An 18,848-nucleotide genomic window follows, 5' to 3' on the forward strand; every position below is an offset into this window, starting at 1 on the left:
TTCTCCTTGTCCTCTAGTAATAAGGACCCAGGAATTTCAAAGTTAAAGATGATCCCTTTTCCACATATGGTCTGAGTACTCCCTTCACCCAGCCCCAACACCTTGCCAGAAAGGCCACCATTCCAGGCTCCAAGATCTTGCTGACCCTTGGAGGTAGGAATTCCCACCTCATCCTAGCTCTGCTATGGACTTCGGGAATGTCCAGGGCCTCCTCCCATGTACAGCAGTTGGTATACTGCCCAAAGGCTCCTAGTTAAGGTGCCAGGCTGCCTGTAACTGCTCATAACCCCATGTCGAGCCAGAGCAATACTTCACCCACTCAGAAGGGGCACCTGTTTGTCAGCTTGGAGGGGGGCACCTTTTGTCAATTTTCACAAAGGTACTTTACATGTTAGCCTCCAATTGAGATCCCGTTTCCCCCTTATTTTTTTTTTAAAGATTTTATTCATTTATCTGAGAAAGAGAGAGAGAGAGAAATGAGAAGGGGAAGGGAAGGGGAAGGGACAGAGGGACAAGCAGACTCCCCACATAGAGGGGAGTCTGATTCAGGGCTTGATTCCAGGACCCTGAGACTATGACCTGAGCCAAAGTCAGAGGCTTAATGGACCAAGACACCCAGGTGCCCCTCAATTTCCCCATTTAAAAATTAAGGGTGTTACATACACCCCTCACCTCACATGAGTCCCCTCAATTGGACACTGACCTGACTCCCAGGACTGCTAAGAGAGAACAAAGTAATGGCTAAGAACATGGGCTTTAGAGCTCACAAACTGGATTCAAGTCTTGCCTCTCTCACTTGTCCTTGCTGGGCTACAGACAAATCACTTAAGCTTTCTGAGCCTCTATTCAGTCTCATGGAGAGCTGACTGTGTGTCTGACAGAAGACACAATCGCAAATGAAATAGATTCAGTTTCTGCCCTCCTGGAGCTTTCAGATCTTTGAACAAAATACGTGAATTTGTCCAAGGTCACAAAACTACTCAGTGGTAAATCTGAGACTCAAACCCAAGTCCTTCTGACTTGAAACCCATGGTCTTACCTTTTTTCTTTTTTAAGTTTTTACTTGTTTATTTCAGAGAGAAAGAAAGAGAGAGAGAGAGCACGAGTGGGAGGGGCAGACGGAGAGTGAGAATCTCAAGCAGATTCCACACTGAGCGTGGAGCCCGAAGCGGGGCTCAATCTCACAATCCTGAGATCATGACCTGAGTGGAAACCAAGACCTAGACACTCAGCCGCCTGAGCCACCCAAATACCCCACTATCTTCTTATCCATTCTCCTCTTTGCCTTGATAGCCCAAGTGGCATCCGTTTTGTGATAGTCTAAGGGAGAATATGAGGGAAATGCTTTAAATATCCTGGGGTGGTGATGCGGAGCAGATGCGTTGTAATTATCCCTTATGTGTGGGACAGAGGACACTGCCTGCCATCCTCCACCACAGTAGATCCCTCCCCACCTGCTAAGCATTTTGCAGGAGCTATTGATGACAGACTGTCTGGCATTCTGACACTGGCCAATCAATAGAGCTAGAAGGTGCCTCAGGCCAAGGACAATTGAATCCCAACCTTTTAGTGGCATTAAATAAAGCAATATTTATTTTGCTTTTGGTGCAAATATACTTAATCCAATCTAGCTCATTGGTAATACTGAAAAACTGCTGTGTTTGAAAGACAATTGCATGCATGCCCCATATATCTCTGCCTGTCAATGCCACCCTTCCAGGAGTACACAGCCCCACAGGGCTCAGATGAGATTGATCTGGAGCCGCCAAGCTGTCTTTTTCTCTATCCTATAGAAGAGATGAAAAGGAAATCATAAAGAGGGGAATTAAAATCATTGCTCTCGTTCTAGCTGCCATTATTGCAAAAAGGGTGGGCACGATGCCCTTCACAAGATGGAGCTATTTACTTGCCATTTGAGCAATGTTCTCTGGAGCCACTGTATCTCTGCCATGAGGCAGAGGAGGAAGAGACCAGTAAAGGAAGAGCACACAGGAGTAGCTTGGGGTCTCTTTCACAGATGACACAGCATCACCATGGCTTGGAGGGGGGGGAGAGACCTCAAAAAAAATCACTGGAAATCATCCTAGCATTGATAAGGTCTTGGTTCAAATCTGATCTGTATCCTAGTAGTTGCCAAGTGATGCTCTAAAGTCAAATCTCTTTTGGATTTTATTTTGTCACTTATAAAATAAGGATATTTTTTAAAAAGACTTTATTTATTTGAGAGAGAGACATAGAGATCATGAGCAGGGGAGAGGGGCAGAGGGAGAAGCAGACTTCCCTCTGAGCAGGAATTTGTGGGATTTGGGACTTTATCCCAGGAGGCTGGGATCATGACCTGAGTGGAAGACAGACACTTAACTGACTGAGCCACCCAAGTACCCTAAAATGAAGATTAATAATACCTACCTTATTTGGTTATTGTGAAAGTGTCTAGCACGTAACAGGTACTTAAATCTTTAAAAAAAAAATGTCTTCAATAATTACCTAAACTTTGCACATCTTCAGGGTATTTGTTCATACACTTGTTCATTCACTCATTCATTCAGTAGATATAATGAATCTTCTTTACACCTGGGTCTGTAGTAGGTAAGTTGGAGTGGGCCTGGGCAGGATGACACAAACATAATCCCTGCCCTCATTGGTCTCACAGTTTGGAAGAAGAAATAAAAGATAGTCAAAAGTATCTTCAATTCAAGAGAATGAAAATACATATTATGTAGTTATATATAAATTTGACTTCCATAAAATTGTATTTTTCTAGAATGATCCTAATGTCAAACATTGTGTCTCTTTGTTACCGTAAAGGGTTCCATCCATGTCAGAACATGGGTCCTGACTTCGAGCACATGCAGAAATTTCATCTCAGAAATAAATAAAGAATTGAAGAAGTCCAAGGAGACAGAGACCCAGAGCAGAGACCCAGGATTTCACACTCAGTGACTCTAAACTGGCAATCATAGTATGAAAGCATGGCCTTTTCCTTGTCCATTCCTCTGCTTTTAGGCAGATGATTTGGGTCAACCACTAAAGAGAAAGTACATCATCCCTGTCCTCCTGGTGCTTCCAGCCTAGTTAGGGACACAAGCATAATACCACCAGTAGCCTGTTGGAAATATGTGTAACTTCCAACCATTCTCACTTTGCTGAACTTTGCACATGCCACACCCTCTGTCTGGAATGCTCTCTGAGGACTTGATTTTTGGCCAATGTGCATCCCTACTTCAAGGTTCAGGGCAACTTGAAAACTCCAAGAGGGAAAAATTGGGTCCCATACAAATATCAAATGTTGAAAAAGGCATGCAATTAACATTAAGATATTGGTACCCCTTGACTATTTGGTGTTTCTTTTTAAAACTATCAATCCTTTCCCTAGAATATTTTGTTTTCTTGGTATTTTATCAGAAATGTGTGCTTCCTCCAAGTCCTTAACTTTGGGGACAAAGCCCAATTTGTGATGCTTTATCATATAATGATATTATAACAGCAGTATTCGTAATAGCCAAGATATGGAAGAAGCCCAATGTCCACTGATAGATGGATGTATAAAGAAGATGTGGTGTATATTTATACAATAGAATATTATTCAGCCATAAAAAAGAATGAATTCTTGCCATTTACAACAACATGAATGGAGTTCTATAGAGAGTATAATGCCAAGAGAAGTCAGTCGAGAAAACAAATACTGTATGACCTCACTTATATGTAGAATTAAGAAACAAAACAAGTAAAGGGGGAAAAAAGGAGAGAGACTAACCTAGGAATAGACTCTTATCTATAGAGAACAAGAGGGCAGGTGGGTTGGGGGATGGGTAAAATGGGTGATGGAAACTAAGGAGTGCTCTTGTCGTGATTAGCATGGGTTGATGTACAGAATTGTTGAATGACTATGATGTACACCTGAAACTAATATGTTAACTAACTGGAATTAAAATAAAAACTTAAAACATAAAAAATGAATAAATAAACGAATAAAAAGAATAAGAGAAGAAGAAGAGCACGGAGCCACAGGAGGGGAAGTGACTGTCTCAAGATGATATAGACATTAGAGGTCTGTTCCCTGGCCCCTAGCTGGGCAGGGCTCCTGCATCTTTACTAAGGTTTTTCTTTAGTAAATACCCACCTACTGATAAACTGTTACGATTAGAAATGTTCTTTAAAAAATCAGCTCAAAAAGTACCCAGCACAGGTACTGCTCACTAAAGATTTTCACCAATGCTTTAGCTTCTGAAGAGCTCCAGGATTCTTTGAAGCTTAAGTGACCTTTGAGTCACCAGCTACACTATTTTCATCAACAGGCTGGATCAAGGTGTTGATCTTTCAGGATCTTTTGCCTATAATACCTTCTCTTAGATTTTGAATCTCACTTTTTTGAATGAAAGAGGCTACCTGGAAGCAGCATGGCCAAATGGGAATACCAAGGGTTCTGGGAAAATTGACCTGGATTCTAGTCTGGGCCCTGTGGAGTACCAAGTAGGTAACCTTGAAGGAATGGCTTACCTTCTCTGGCCTTCAGTGCCAGAAAAAATGGAATCCACCTATCTGCCTGGATGGTTGTAAGAACTCGATCATATGAGATTGGAAAATTTTGGGGAAAGAATGGAATGTTCATTCAACAACTAACTCCTCAAGGTCTACCATTGTCCAGACTCTTGTCAAGCAGAAGAATACAAACCTGAATAAGACATCATCCTCACCCTCGAGGAATTCATGGTCCAGTAGGAAAGATAGACTCAGTAATTACTATGTCTTGTGCTGTAGCCACTCTGATGGGCTGGGTGGGAGATGGTGGGGAGCAATGGATGCCATGGGAGCAGAGGAAAAGTACCTATCCCACATTTGCAAAGAGTAAGTCAGCAGGTCTTCCTGGAGGAGGTGATATTTAGATTTAGATGATTTCAACAATACGACAGTCTCCACCATTGCCAGTCATCACTGGCTGCCATTTATGTAATATTCATTCTGTTCTGAGGATTCTGCTGGGCCATTAGTAGTTCATGTTCACAATCCAGAAAGTCAAGGTTGTTATCCTCATTATACCTATGATAAACCAGAAGACCAAAGGGGTTTTTTAAAAAGAAAATTTAAAAGGTCACCAATCAAAACTTAAACCTAACTGTGACTTCCAGAGCTCCTGCTCTTCACAACTTAGCCTTATGGTTCTGTGTGACTCTGTGAGGCAAGGATGAGACTAGTGCAGGAAGTCACTGGGAAGACAAACTTCAGCTACAGAGAAGGAGGACTTTCCTAGTGGAGCTGTCCAAGAATGAGATAAGCTGCCTGGGAAGGTGATGAGCATCAGGTCGTAGAAGTATCATGGAGCAAGACATTGCTTTGGGCATTCTTAATATTTACATATTGAAGGCAGCGGAGAAGTAGGTAAGCTAACCAATATCTTAAGGTTGCAGTCATTTGTGATTAAGTCCTGTTGTTAAAAATAACATTCCATTCCAAATTTTTAGATGCTGAGTGAAAGCTGGAAGAGCTCTGTGGGCATAGCACCCAGACCAATGGTTCCATCTGTTTGGTGCCCACCCTCTGGGGTTTAATATATATTAGGCTACAGAGCTATATATTTAGGCATACTTTCTGTTAAAGAAACAAGGACTAACTCCAGCCACTTAAGCAAGAAGGGAATTTATAGGAAGGGCCACATTTGGAAAACAAACAATTAACAGAATAGCCGTGGAGGGCAGAAGATTGGCTGTTGGCAGCAATAATCTACCTCTGTTCCATGGTACCATGGCTGTACACCTGATTTCAGCTTTGTATCACCTAGTCCAAGTTTAAGTCATGGAAGGAAGTGACTGTTGCCACTTAGTCTGGTTTCCTGTTGCTGTGGCTGGCAGATCACAAAGAAGGAGCATCTGGCCCATCTGTCTTTTGTGGTGGGAGAAAAGGCACCACCATAGTCTCATCATCTGTCATGATGGAGGAGCAAACTCTCCCCGACCCTGTCCCCTCTAATCACAGGGTTAGATGTTAGGCATTCACCAAAGAAAATGGGTAAATGCCTACTACACTAGGAGGAATCAGACAATGGTTATGAACTCAGTTCTGCCTGACTCCCAGACTGGAGGAAAAGATAGACAGTTATCCCTGACCACTACTGTCTACTGCCCACCCCAGCCCATGGGCTGCAAACTTATTATTCTGTCACTCTGACAGGATGTAGCATAAAATGATAATAAAAAGTTCAATCAAACAACAACATAATATTTTTAAGTTGCTATTATGTACCAGAACCCATGTTAAATGAAGTTACATGTGTTTATCTCATTTAATCCTTACAACATTGTCCTGAATTATAAATGGATACAAGCCTGTGAGCATATCTTCTTTCTTCTGTTAGATTATGTTTCTTGAATGAATGCAGTCTGCTTGTGTACCAATCCTGACATACCTCTTTAATCAAGCCATTTTTTATAACTTCCTTGTGCTTCAGTTTCCACATCTGCAAAATAGGGACACTAATAACACCACCCTCATATCAGTAACTCAGGACCTTGGCCAGAGCTCAAGGTGATGTCAGTGGAGCTGATAAAAGGGTGTTGGGTTCTGAATATATTTTGAAGGTAGAGACAATGGGTTAGCTGTGGGTGTGAGACAGAGAAGAATATTAGGGACACCAGTGACTTCAGCCTGAGCACTTCTCTCTACTGCCCTGTAGAAGAGATGTCCATGGGTCTGTGATCTCAGGGCATGAACACTGAAGTCAGACTCCTCCACAGAAATATTTCAACCTCTCTGTGACTCAGCTTCATCTTATATAAAGTGGGAATTATAAGAGTAGTGACTTTATAGGGTTGTTGAAAGCATTGATTGAATTAATATATGTAAAATGTTTAGAACTGTCTCTGGCAAAAAATAATAATAATAATAAAAATAAATGCTATGAAGGTGAGACAGGGACTAATCCTACTCCAAGCTGTATTTGTATTTATAAATGACAAGTTTGGCTTGTCCTGTTCATACTGACTCTGACTCTGGTTACTACCTAGGTGCTCTCTAATGGGGTTTGACCTGAACCGTCACTGGCTGGATCCTTCTCCGTGGGCCCACCCCACACTGCATGGAGTGAAACAACTCATCATCCAGATGTACAATGACCCAGTGAGTAACCAATCTCCTTCAGCACCTGCTGGTTTTAAGGCTTAATCTGGGAAAGAGCAGTGTTGTACTGGGAAATTCCAGTAGGAGCTCCAAATTAGGAGAACAGGGTCAAAACCAGGGTGAGTATGAGGGCTGCTGGTCTTGTCTTTAAGTTGGATAGACCCAAGTACCTTCCAGTACCCCTCACAAATATCAGGTTCAGTTGGGTTCAGGAGGTCTTCTGGGATAAAGAAAATATAGTGAAGCAGATTCACAGGGTTCTTTGGCTGTAAGCAAAAGATATCTAATTTCAATTAGTTTACACAAAATAGAGAATTTATTACAAGAGTACGAGTGTATCTCACATAACTAAAGACTCTAGACTGGCCTCCTCCACCTGTAGGAGACATGGAGCCAAGTGTCACATCTGTTGGCTTCCACCACTGGAGAGTGATTAACTCTCATTTTCTAGTTCTAGTTCCAAAAAGACTGTGACTGGCCCAGCCTGGGGAACCTGCCACCTCTGGGCAAGTCAACTCTGGCCCCAGAGGCAAGGATATGTAAGAATAGGACAACCACACAGGAACCACATGGTTGGACTTGGGGGCTGTGGTGGTCATGGTGAACTTGTTCCTAGAGAAAAGGGCCTGCTAGTCCAGAAAAAGGGGAATAGTGGGTGTCTATACTGAGTTTTTTCATAGGGGCAAAACTTCATAAGAAACAGGAAAAGACACAGGGGTTTCATAGGTTAGAGAAAGGAAACAGACCACAAACATTCTATCCCCAAAGAGCTATCAGAGAGGACAGGACAGACATCTCGTGGGTGGAAGACAAAAGAGGAGGTAAGGCCTATAGAGAAATAGAAAATTTTAACATTTAGTTCTGCCTAAAATGGAGTGGATGTAGGAGCTATAAGCTTTGCCTTACTAAAAGGGTTCACCCTGAAGCTGAATGACACTATCAAAGTGAAGCATAGAGGAGATTCAATTGTTTGGAAGATACCGGAGTGAGATGACCTCTGAGTCTCTTCTAACTTTGATGACTATGATTTCATAGCCCCTTGACTGCCGTAGCCCTGATATTTTTTCTGATCTGGCTGATAGTAAATATTCAATAAACTATCGGTAGAATGGGATTGGATTGAACATGGCAAATTCTCTTATGCCAACTTCAATATGATTTATAGATAGAAAACAGTTATTCACAAAGAGGACAATGAGGCATGATTTTAAAAAAAGAAACAGGATAGGAGAAGTGATAGAGTGGGAGCCTCCGAAAAAAAGGGGTGTTTTAGATGAATCCCTGAGGAGAGAGCTGGGGGCAGGGGTAGGGCATGGAGGAGGAACCAAAGGGAAGAGTTAGGTTTGCTAAAAAGAAGAGGTTTTAGCCTGCCATTGCTAACATCACTGAGAAGTCATTGATTCGCTCACAAACAACTGGGCACTCATCCGTGCTACAGAACACAGATCAGCCAAGACTGAGAGAGAAAGGGATTTAGACCCTTTTTGTGCCATGAATAGGGTGTTCATCAGCTGGTTGGATCTTAATAAGCACACTTAGAGCTTGTTGAGTAAGCTGTGTTCTTCCTGGTTCTTCCTTAAAGTCCACTCCTTTAAGACCGAAGCAAGGGCATGGAGCACCAACATGGGAGTCAAGCTGACCAGGGGAGTCATGGATCCCAGCTCCCTCCATATCTTTTCTCTTCCCCACTCCCCATCTCCATGCCCAGGCTTTTACTCCAGTCTTGCCTGCCTTCCTTCCACAAATACTTATTAAGTAGTTCCAAATACTAGGCATTGAGATTTTTTTTTTCTAGAAGTGAACAAAACCCTAACCCTTTCAATTTGTGGGGGAGTAGACATTAAATAAGTAAATACTGATAAATATAGATTTTAAAATTGTGTATGGAGTTATGGTGGCTGGGGTGAGGAAGCACACAAACCGTGACCTATGGGTAGGATGGTTGTAAGTTTTGGCTTGCCGGGGGCAGTTCCCGTTGATATCTGTTGTCCCAGAGTATTTATTAATAGTACCCCCTTTCACTCTTAGAAGTGTTCCAGTTTACATGATAAATTGTACTGTCACTCTACTTAAAAGCTATTAGAAAGCACCTAGCACAGTACCCGGCGTGTAGCACATCCTCAACAAACATTATCTGGATTGGATTCAGTCACATTTGACTGTAAGTGTCATTGTGTCCTGTTGTAGATACTGTCAGTACCCAAGGGCATCTGCCCTAATGACCTGAAATGCTTTCTCCTCCTGACCTCCGCTGTTGTGTACGTCACCACAATCACTCAGGCCAGAGCTGTGTGAACTGCCACGACAGCTTCTGGCCTCATTTCTAAATGCTCACAGCCTCACTCCTCCATCCCAGTGGCCTTCTGCTTGACAGAGTCAGCAAGCAGAGAATCAGCAGACACTTGCAGGTGGATGGGGACTATGTCGGGAGCATCGCCATTCCTCTCCAAACTCCTTCAGGTTGTATGCTGGTTTCTGGCAATCATCAGAGCCACTGTCCACCCCTAAGAAGTTCCCAGCCTGGTGGGGACAGGCATTTACAGGCAGTTATCTCAAGTGCATTCATGGAGGAAGACACAGGGGCTGTGGGAGCCCATAGAAGGGAGGCCACACCTGAGCTGATGCATGAAAGATTCCCAGGGAAGGGAGGGCTTTCCATGCAGAGGAGACATCTGTGCACCTGCCTTGAGAGGGAGACACCCTCAGGAATGGGCCAAGTTATTCAGTGTGGCTGGCACTAGGGGCAAACAGCGGGACAAAGGGGGATATGATACAGGGTGCAATTGGGACTTTATTCTCATGGGAATGGGGAGCATGGAAGGATTTTAAGCTGGGAGGTGACAGGATCAGGTTTGCATTTCAGAAAGACTCCTCTGGTGCTTGTAAGGGGATGAACTTGGAGGATGCCAGGCTAGAGACTGGAGGCCAGTAGAGCCTGCTGCTGTAGGGCTGGAGAGGCATTATGGAGGGGTGTGGGCAACTTAGTGACCAGCTAATGGGATAGGAAGGAGGTTTGTATGATATCCATGGTTTGGCCTGGACAGCGGAGTAGATGTCGTCGCCCCTCCTGAGATGGGAACTCAGGAGGGGCAGTGCACCTGTGGACAAGCTTTAGACATGGTGACTTTGAAGTTGAGCAGAAGTGATACGTCCAGCCTGCATTGTGAGTCTCAGGCATGAGCCCTTCTATGTTCTCACCTGGCAACAGGAGCCAGCTGTCCTGCATTAATGATGGTATTTACTTCAAAGGCAGCTTTCCTAGACCTTTGCTCACTCAACCCTCACCCCCTCTCGGGACCTTGGAAACTAAATGATGCCCTTGACCATGGAGTGTTTTACCCAGAGGACCACACTGGATCTTAGTTATAAAGTGGTTTAGTTATGAAGTGGTTTATGCCCCACTCCTGGGGCACTCCCTGTGGACAGCGTGGCCTTTGTTTACTAGTTGTGATGGATTGTCCCTAGGCAGGCTCTGGCTGATGGATCTGAGAGTCCCCAGTGCCCAGCAGGCACCTGGCTCTGAGCAGGTGCTCAGAGTAAATGATAAGCAAATGATGAAGTAAACCAAAGCTTTTGTGAGGTGGTTTTAAAAATATTTCCCTGATGAAAAGAAACAACCAGACCACACACCTCTCCCCAGTCTCAGCTCTCCCTCAGAGTGTCCCAGACGCTAGTGCCCTCTTTTACTTCAGGCTCTGGTCTGTGGATATCAGCCCTCTCCCGGGTTCCCCTGCAGCCTGCTGAGATTGTCCTCAACTCTCAGAGACAGAGCCTGAGATGGAATCCCCCACTCTGGTTCCCCTGACACAGGTTTCTGGTCACCTTCACTCATGCGCTCCATTCCTGGCCTCAGTGCCCACCACGTTCCACCCACCATGGAGCTTAGCCTTCCCTGGCCTCTAGGAGCTCCCTCGGATCCCTGTGTCCCTGCCTTCCCACCCTCCAAGCACGTTTTGTTCAGGAGCTGCTCTTAAACATTTCATTACCTTCAGTGGTGAAGACCAGGGAGCAGGTCCCAACTCTCCTCCACATCCAGCTTTCTCCCTCCCCTTCTGATATCAGGTCTGAGTATTCTACCTCTTCCCCAGGTAATTAGCCCCAGACGTGACAGCAGTTTCCACGTGAGAGCTCACCCCCTAGCCATGGGAGTGTGGCTTTATCCTGGTACACATACCATAGAGTAACGACGGTGACTTCACATCACACTATCAGCCAGAGTCACTCGTACGCAAGAGCACACACAGGGCCCTCCTCTCTCACCCAGGTGCAGTTGAAATCTTAAAAAGTGAAGCCCATTTACAGATGGGCTTCCTAGGACCACCCATCTGTAAGTCTTCTAACACCCAACTATCTGCCTGAGAGGTATACCCAGAGAACTATCTGGCAGAGATTTAAAAAGCAGGTGTTGCTTTAAGAGGCTCAGTTAATTGAATGAAGCACACATTTCTCAAAGTACCCATGCACAAGACCCTCGATTACCTTTGGAATTATAGAGATCAATGGGGCAGGATTTCAGGCTAGGAAGAATTCACAATCCAATGGGAAGGCCAGAACTTTATGAATTATTTTCAACCAGGGCAGCCAGGAAGGTTGCTAGAGTAGAGAACATGTAATGCTTTGGAAGTATGGGGCTAGGAGAAATGAATCGTGTGTGTGTGTGTGTGTGTGTGTGTGTGTGTGTGTGTGTGAGTGTGAGGGGATCTGAGGAAGTTTCCTCAAGGACATTGGGCGGGGCCTCTAGAAATGGGTAATCGTTCATCTGGAGGCTATGGTTTAGGGATGAGACAGGTTACAGGGAGAGAGGAGAGGGCATTCAGGAGAATGCTGAGCAGTGGGATGAAGAGGAGAGGCCTCAGCTGCTAGGGCTGGTGTGCAGGATTCATGAGAGGCAGCTATAAAATGGTGGCCGAAGAGGCAGATGTTAAGAAGCTCATGGGTGGCTTTGAATATGGAGTCAAGGAATTTGGCTTCTTCCTATGGCCCAGTGCTCTCTTCTCATTAAAATCAAAGTCTTGGAGCACCTGGGTGGCTTAGTTGTTTAAGTGTCTGCCTTTGCTTCAGGTCATGATCCTGGAGTTCTGCTCAGCGGGGAGCCTGCTTCTCCCTCTCCCTCTGCCCCTCTTATCCTCCACTTGTGCTCTCTCTTTCTCTCTCTCAAATAAATGTAAATTAATTAATTAATTAATTAATTAATGAAAATAAAGGTTTTAAGCTCTCTTTTAAATTGATTTTTATTTGAATTAAGTATCATGAAAAAATATCATGTTAAAAAAAAAATCAAGGCCATGAAACAAAATGCCACTTGTTAGGAATATTCCAGTATACACCCTCTCTCCATCTTGAGAATCAGAGTCGTCAATGGAGAGCCATCAAAAACGTTTGAGCAAGGGAGACAGAGATCTATGAATAGTATTTCCATCCACTCAGTCCCCACTTTAGACACTCTAGAGTCATTCTAAAATTTAAATCCACCTGGGTCTCTATCCCCTGATTAAGACTTTTCTGTGACTCCCCATTACTTGTGGAATAAAGGCCAACGTTCCTGGCATGCCCTTCAAGGACATGCTCTTGGCATATCCAGCAAGTAGCAGAGAACATGGCACCACAGAGACTATTATGCTGAATGACATATGCTTTAGCAACTTGGGAAAGCTGCAGTGTGGAGAGTGGATCAAAGGAGATGAGACGAAGGGAAGGAAGAGAGGCCCGTCAGGTGCTTCTTGTGAAGTCCAGCCCAAGGACAATGAGATCCAAGCTGGAGAGCGGCGAGGGCAGTAGCTAAGGAGAATCCCCAGGAACTGAAGGCGGGAGACAAATGGGTCCACTTCTGCCCTTTTCTGTGCCCCTAGTATCTCAGAACTCAAGGGTTGCTTTTGTGAAAGACTTCTATGCTCTGGGGGGGGGGGGATTCCCCCCTTTTTCTGGAGGAGAAAGACCTGTGTTGCTATAACAACTTGGCTGTAGCTCGTAGACAGATCTGTTTCCTTAAATCATTTAAGGAAAATTAGCTGCCATAACAACACGGAGCAGTTTTTAAAATAGAGCAACACAGGGCTGAGGGGTTTTTTTTCCTTGCTTGCCTCCTGTGGTCGTCAAGAGAAGCTGCTCTCTTTCTGTCAAATAAATACGTTATAACACATCTGCATGGCAAACGGAGCAGTCGGTGACATGGTCATCTAACACAAAGAACCTGCACACACTCACACTGCCCGGAAAACACACACACCCACACACACATGCACAGCATGGAGATATGCGGAAAAGGCTTCCATTTACATACATAAAACAGAACTTATATACAGAAAAGCATAGATGTGGTACATACCAGATAGACAAGTGTCAAGTCATACATAATCACACAAAGAACTTATGCACGAACACACAGCCAGGCACAGGCTCCCCATCCAGTCAAAATGGCAGGAGGAGGCTCAGCAGATCTGCTCTTAGCATGGGCAGAGGTTTCGCTGGGTCACCAGCTCGGGAGGCCCTGAGATGGGAACTCCTCACTAGAAATCAAGCTGCATCTGTGTGTTCACACCTGACGGCCTGGAAACCTTGCTGGTGGGAGGTGTAAAGTCACCTTGGCAAGTAGGGGGGGTAGAAGGTTGGGGGCACCCCATCCCACCCATATATGCACTTCGGAGCAAACTAGGAGAGCAGGAGACCACAACTATGGCATTGGGGTGGGAAAATACTCCCCCTAGGCAGGATGCTTACCACCCCTGAGGAGGGGGCAGTGCCTCTGCAGTGAAAACCACATGCCTAGGGCCTTAGCACACTGTCTCTCTGAGGCCTAGGGAGCTCAAACATCTGGACTGTAGGTTCCCAAACTTTTGTTCCAACCCCATGTCTCTAGCGGTCTTACCCCAAAGGCCCCCTGGAGGGGACAGCTAAAGCTGTGAGCTTATCTTTGGGGCATCGAGAGGGACTGAGAACACTAGCCACCCCCCACCAGATTGGATGAACCCCTATTTTGCTTGGTGCTGCTAGGCAAGTCTCTACCCCTCCCTGCGACTTTCATTCTCCCCACCCCTGCACACCCCAGTCTATACACTGTAGGGGTTGAAGGATGACTCCACAAGGCCCATTTGGCTCCAACAGTCTGCATCTCTGCATCATTTTGGAACGGGATATTGGCTGTGAAGGCTCCACTGATGGGCAGGATTTCCACGTCAAGGTCCAGAAGTCGGACTCCTGCCTCTGAAAGACAGCCTGGAATGAATGCCTAGGGAGGTGCTTAGCACATGGCTGATGTCCCGTGAACATCAATTTCCTAAGCCTCAGTCTGCTCTTCCGCCGGAAGGTAGGAATAAGCCCTTGACCTGCTAACCACATAGGTTGGAGAGAGACCCAATGTATTCACTTTATGTGAACATAAAGTGTTTATAAATGTGAAGAAGGACTATTGCCCAGGATGGGGGAAGAGGAATGCCTGTGGAAATGGGCAGACTGTAGCCAGCTGCCAGAGGTTTCGCGAGGGGTAAGCTAAGTGCATTCACACCACAGCCATAGATCACACACTTTGTTCTCCTCAAATATTTTTCCATTCCTACCAACTTGGCCCAAGAAGTCAGTAAATAGCCACTAGGGGAAAGGTTCAGTGTGGAAGTAAAGACTGGAGGTAAATGTAATACTGTGCAGTGGGCTCTGAGAACACAGGGTGCTGCTGGTTCATGAAATTTTTACAGTTTTTCCTACAATAGTTTGAGATGGCTTTGAAACTTTAAGAAATTTTAAGAGAAATCATTACTTTCCTAAAGGGTAACTTCTCCCACCTGTGATAAAAGACATGGTTTTTCTAACTCTCTAGATTATAACTTTGACTCTGGCAGCGAGCCGGGTGGAGAGATGAATCTCTCACTTCAGAGCAATATTCCTGTCAAGCTGATTGTTTCCTTCAGTTTCTCTAACATCTTTTCATCCTGAAAGACTCTGAATACCTCTCATCAACTAACTAGATGCATATTGTTTCAATGGCATGGAAGCCAGCAGAGCTTCCGGAAGCTTCCGTTTGAGTCAGGTCAATGAAACTCTGTGTCTCTTTTTCCCTATCTGGCAACCGGAATGCCCATCCCATGGGATTTCTCTCAGGACAAGGTAATATGTATATACGTAGCCTCCAATCGTAGGTCTATGAGAAATGGAGCCACTGGTATTTTACGCATTTGGCCTCACTGACCCCACTCTTTCAAGCTCCCATACCCCACCACAGACTGGGATCCCACTGAGGTCTTAGATTTCACCTTAGTCATTTCTGATCCCTGACACCCTGTGTAGGGCACAGGTCTTCCATGAATGTGCATTGGGTGAGAGAGAGGAAAGACAGGCAGGAAAGAAGAAATCCACTTACCAAGACCTAGAATTAACATTGGAACTGGGTTCTGAAGGACGGATAGGAATTTGCTGAGTAAAGAGGAGGAAAAGTATTTCAAGTCAAGAGAGACGCTAAGCCCCTGGGGCAAATAATACATTATATGTTAATAAAAATAATTAATAATTTAAAAAGAGAGAGAGACACTAAGTCACTCTCCAAATCCTAGTTAATCTTTAGAATCTACCTCCAGGCCTGCCTCCTCTAAGACTTCCTTGAACCCTTTGGCCCACAAAGCGTTTTGTTGCTTTGTTCTTCTAGATCAGACTTTGCTTCTTTCATCTAGTGGTTTATTCCATAAACACACGTGGAGTGTATTCTGTGGGCTTGGTGCCGCAGTAGAATCTCCTCAGGCATCCACTGGCTTCCAATTTTTTCAATTCAATCGAAAGCCCCTTCAGAGCCAACAATCTGCCTTCACCTCCCTGCTTCCCTGGCCAGGGCTGGTCACTCACTGGTAGCTCAATGAGAATGTCTTAAGCATTGATTAAAATGCAGTCTCCCCAGAAGGGTGGCTGTTTGGATTTCTATAGGCATCCCCTAGCTTCAGTGCACCCCCAGTGAAAGCACAGAGCCTGTTGTGTTTTAGTGATAGCTTTCCTGCCTCCTTTAGATGGAGCTTCTCACGGACAGAAGCTCTTTTTCAGCTTCTACGTCCATTACCCGGCAGGGACCCATGCTTAGTAGGCCATTGATGAGTGTTTGGGAACCCTTATTAGCCACCTCAACAGACACGTTGTTTCCCAGCATGATAGCCCCAAAAGCAGCCCAGAGAAATCCACGGCACCCTCACTTTCAAACCCCCACCCTTCTCTCTCACTGTTCTACATTTCCAATGACTCATCTTCTTTCCTCCTTCTTTTGCCCCTGCTGATCCCTTGTCACTGAGAGCTCCCACATATGGATTTTGTTTCTCAAGCTCACAAATTCAGAAATTCTAGAATCTTAGGATCCAGCCATGTAGGATCTCCATCGCAAATCTACAAATTCTAAAATTCTCTTTACACACTCTCTGCTCCTGATGTCTGTTCAACTTACCCTTGTTCCTAAGTTAGACCAAGCTTGCTTCCCCGTTTTCCCTATCCCATAGTCATCCAATTATCCAGCCTTAGTGAGCTAAAAAGGAGTCTCTGTTGGATAGTTCTGGAATAACCTCTTTTCACTTACCCAGTCAGTCCAGTATACCCCCAGGTCATCTTCTCCAGGAGCTTTTCCCATTACCATATCTATCCTATCCACTTCTCACCCCCACCCCCCATCCCCTCACCCCCAACCCCCAACCCTGGCAAACCCCTCCCCTTCCAGGCCCATGGTTTGAGCTGGTTGGGATCAGCATACAGCCTGTGACCCCCTTAAGGCTCTCAGCCTATCCAGCCTACAACAGAGTACAAGTCACATTTAGGGTGTGTCGTGTTCACTGTGTGGGGAACATCTCCGAGAGTTATTTTTGGCTGTTGCTGTTGGGAGTCTCTGGAGCCCAGGAAGAATTCATGCTGGTACATCAAATAGCATATTGCATTTCAGAAATTGGCCTTAGCCATGGGAAATCAAGTAAGCCAGATGCCTAATTAGCCCATTATTTACCATGGTGGAGAGAGCTGAATTCTGATGAAAGGGACCAGACTAATCACTGCTTCCACTGTTTAACCTTTCAACCAGAAATTGCCCCATCTTCCAGAAGTTCTAATGCCCACCTCCCAAGCCCTGTCCTGCTCCCAGGTGTCCGGCTGTGAGAAGTCTTATCATCCCCGACACAGCCTGACCTCCTGGCCAATGAGCCTTGATGTCCTCCCCCTCAGCAAGTCATGCCAGGTTTGCATTGCTCGCTTTCACTGCAAGCTAGTCAAGTATATAGAAAAAAGAGTAACCTTCCTATAATTTTCAAAAGAAAAAAGATTGTTCATTTATCCATTTAGTAAATATTTTCATAGCCCAAGCACTCTATATCAGAATAGAAAGGCAAATAACAAACAGTCATTTCCCTCAAGGAACTGATGGTCCAGAAGAGAGCAGTGGTTTTCCAACTGTTTCCAGAAAAATTGCAAGAGGTCTGAGGACCCCCACCCATGGGGCTCCTCTCCATTTTAACCTGAGCAGTATAACTTTGTGATTTAAGAGCTCAGGCCCAGGCCCAGATTTAAATCTCATTTCAACACTCACTAGCTTTGCTATCTTGGCAGGTCCCCTACCTTTCCAAGCATCTGCCTCGCCTTTGTAAGAGGTTGTTGTGAGGATTACCTGAACTGATTTCTGCGACTTGCTCACGACACTTTGCAGGGCACATATATTCTCAAGAGATGTTGTTCTTTATCACTATGACAAATGCGTTTAAATAAAGGATTCCATGGCCAGAGAAAGTTTGCAAACCCCTGGTCTAGAGCTCCTGACTCTGCAAACCAATGATGGCAGGACAGGGTGGTAAGCCTTATGACAAGCAAGGAATCCAGATGCCATGTAGGGGAAGCAGGTCACCTCCACTGGGCTTGGGGTCAGGCAAGGCTTGCTGGGGAGGGTGACCTCTGACATGAGTTTTGAAGGAAGACTAGTAGTTGTTTGGACAGACTGGGGAAGAGTTAAAGGCAGAAGGAGCAGCGTGGGTGAGCATACGTGTATCAGATGACTAGACTCTGAGAATTCTAAGGAGTTCAGTGTGCTGGACTGAGAGGAGCATGTGGAAAAGGGGTGGAAAGTAAAGCTAAGTGGTCGGCAGAAACCTGTCATAGAGCCCAGTGTGCTACCCCAGGAAGCTTGGACTTTATCCTGAAATCCAGGGCACTCTTTATGAGAAACTAGAAAGGACATGGAATTTAAAAGGGAGAGAAAAAAAGTGTTACTGTGACCTTCTGGGGTTTAAAATATATTGTTCTGTTTGTAGCTTTGAGCCAGCAATTGTGGTACTACAAAGCTAGTCTAAAATAATTTGAAGTGTGAATAAGGATTTATGCAAAAAAAAAAAAAGTCCATATTACTTATAAATAGTGAAAAACCGAGAAAAAAAATCTAAATGCCAAACAGTGGGAAACAGTGGGAAACTGATTAAGTGAATCACGATACATTCATATAATGGATGTTTATGAAGAGTTTACAATATTGTAAAAATGCTTAGCTATAATTTTAAGTGAAAAGAAGCAGAAGACAAAGTTGCATATGTATTATATGTTAAGACGTATAACAACTAGGTTTAAAACATACACAAAAGAATGGATGTGAAGTAGAAGCTAACTGTGGTATTTCTGGGTACTCGGGTTGTTTCCTTCCTCTCCGCTTTTTTATATTTCCCAGCCATTTTCTACAAGTACATTTTAACTTCAAAATTGGGGGGGAGGAATTTATGGAAGGAGGAGGGGACCTGGTCACCCAGATA

The 18,848-nt window shown here is 44.7% G+C and overlaps 1 protein-coding gene across 2 annotated transcripts in view; it reads left to right on the plus strand.

Annotated features, from left to right (window-relative positions):
- AGBL4 (ATP/GTP binding protein like 4) overlaps positions 1-18,848 on the plus strand; it is a 1,622,967-nt gene that overhangs the window by 1,525,315 nt on the left and 78,804 nt on the right. For both annotated transcript variants that reach the window (XM_032303312.1, XM_032303313.1), the window contains exon 9: positions 7,002-7,113. In XM_032303312.1, the coding sequence (XP_032159203.1) occupies positions 7,002-7,113 (112 nt within the window). The remainder of the gene's footprint in view (positions 1-7,001; positions 7,114-18,848) is intronic.

This window comes from Mustela erminea, chromosome 10 (assembly GCF_009829155.1).
Source record: "Mustela erminea isolate mMusErm1 chromosome 10, mMusErm1.Pri, whole genome shotgun sequence".
Lineage (NCBI taxonomy): Eukaryota > Metazoa > Chordata > Mammalia > Carnivora > Mustelidae > Mustela > Mustela erminea.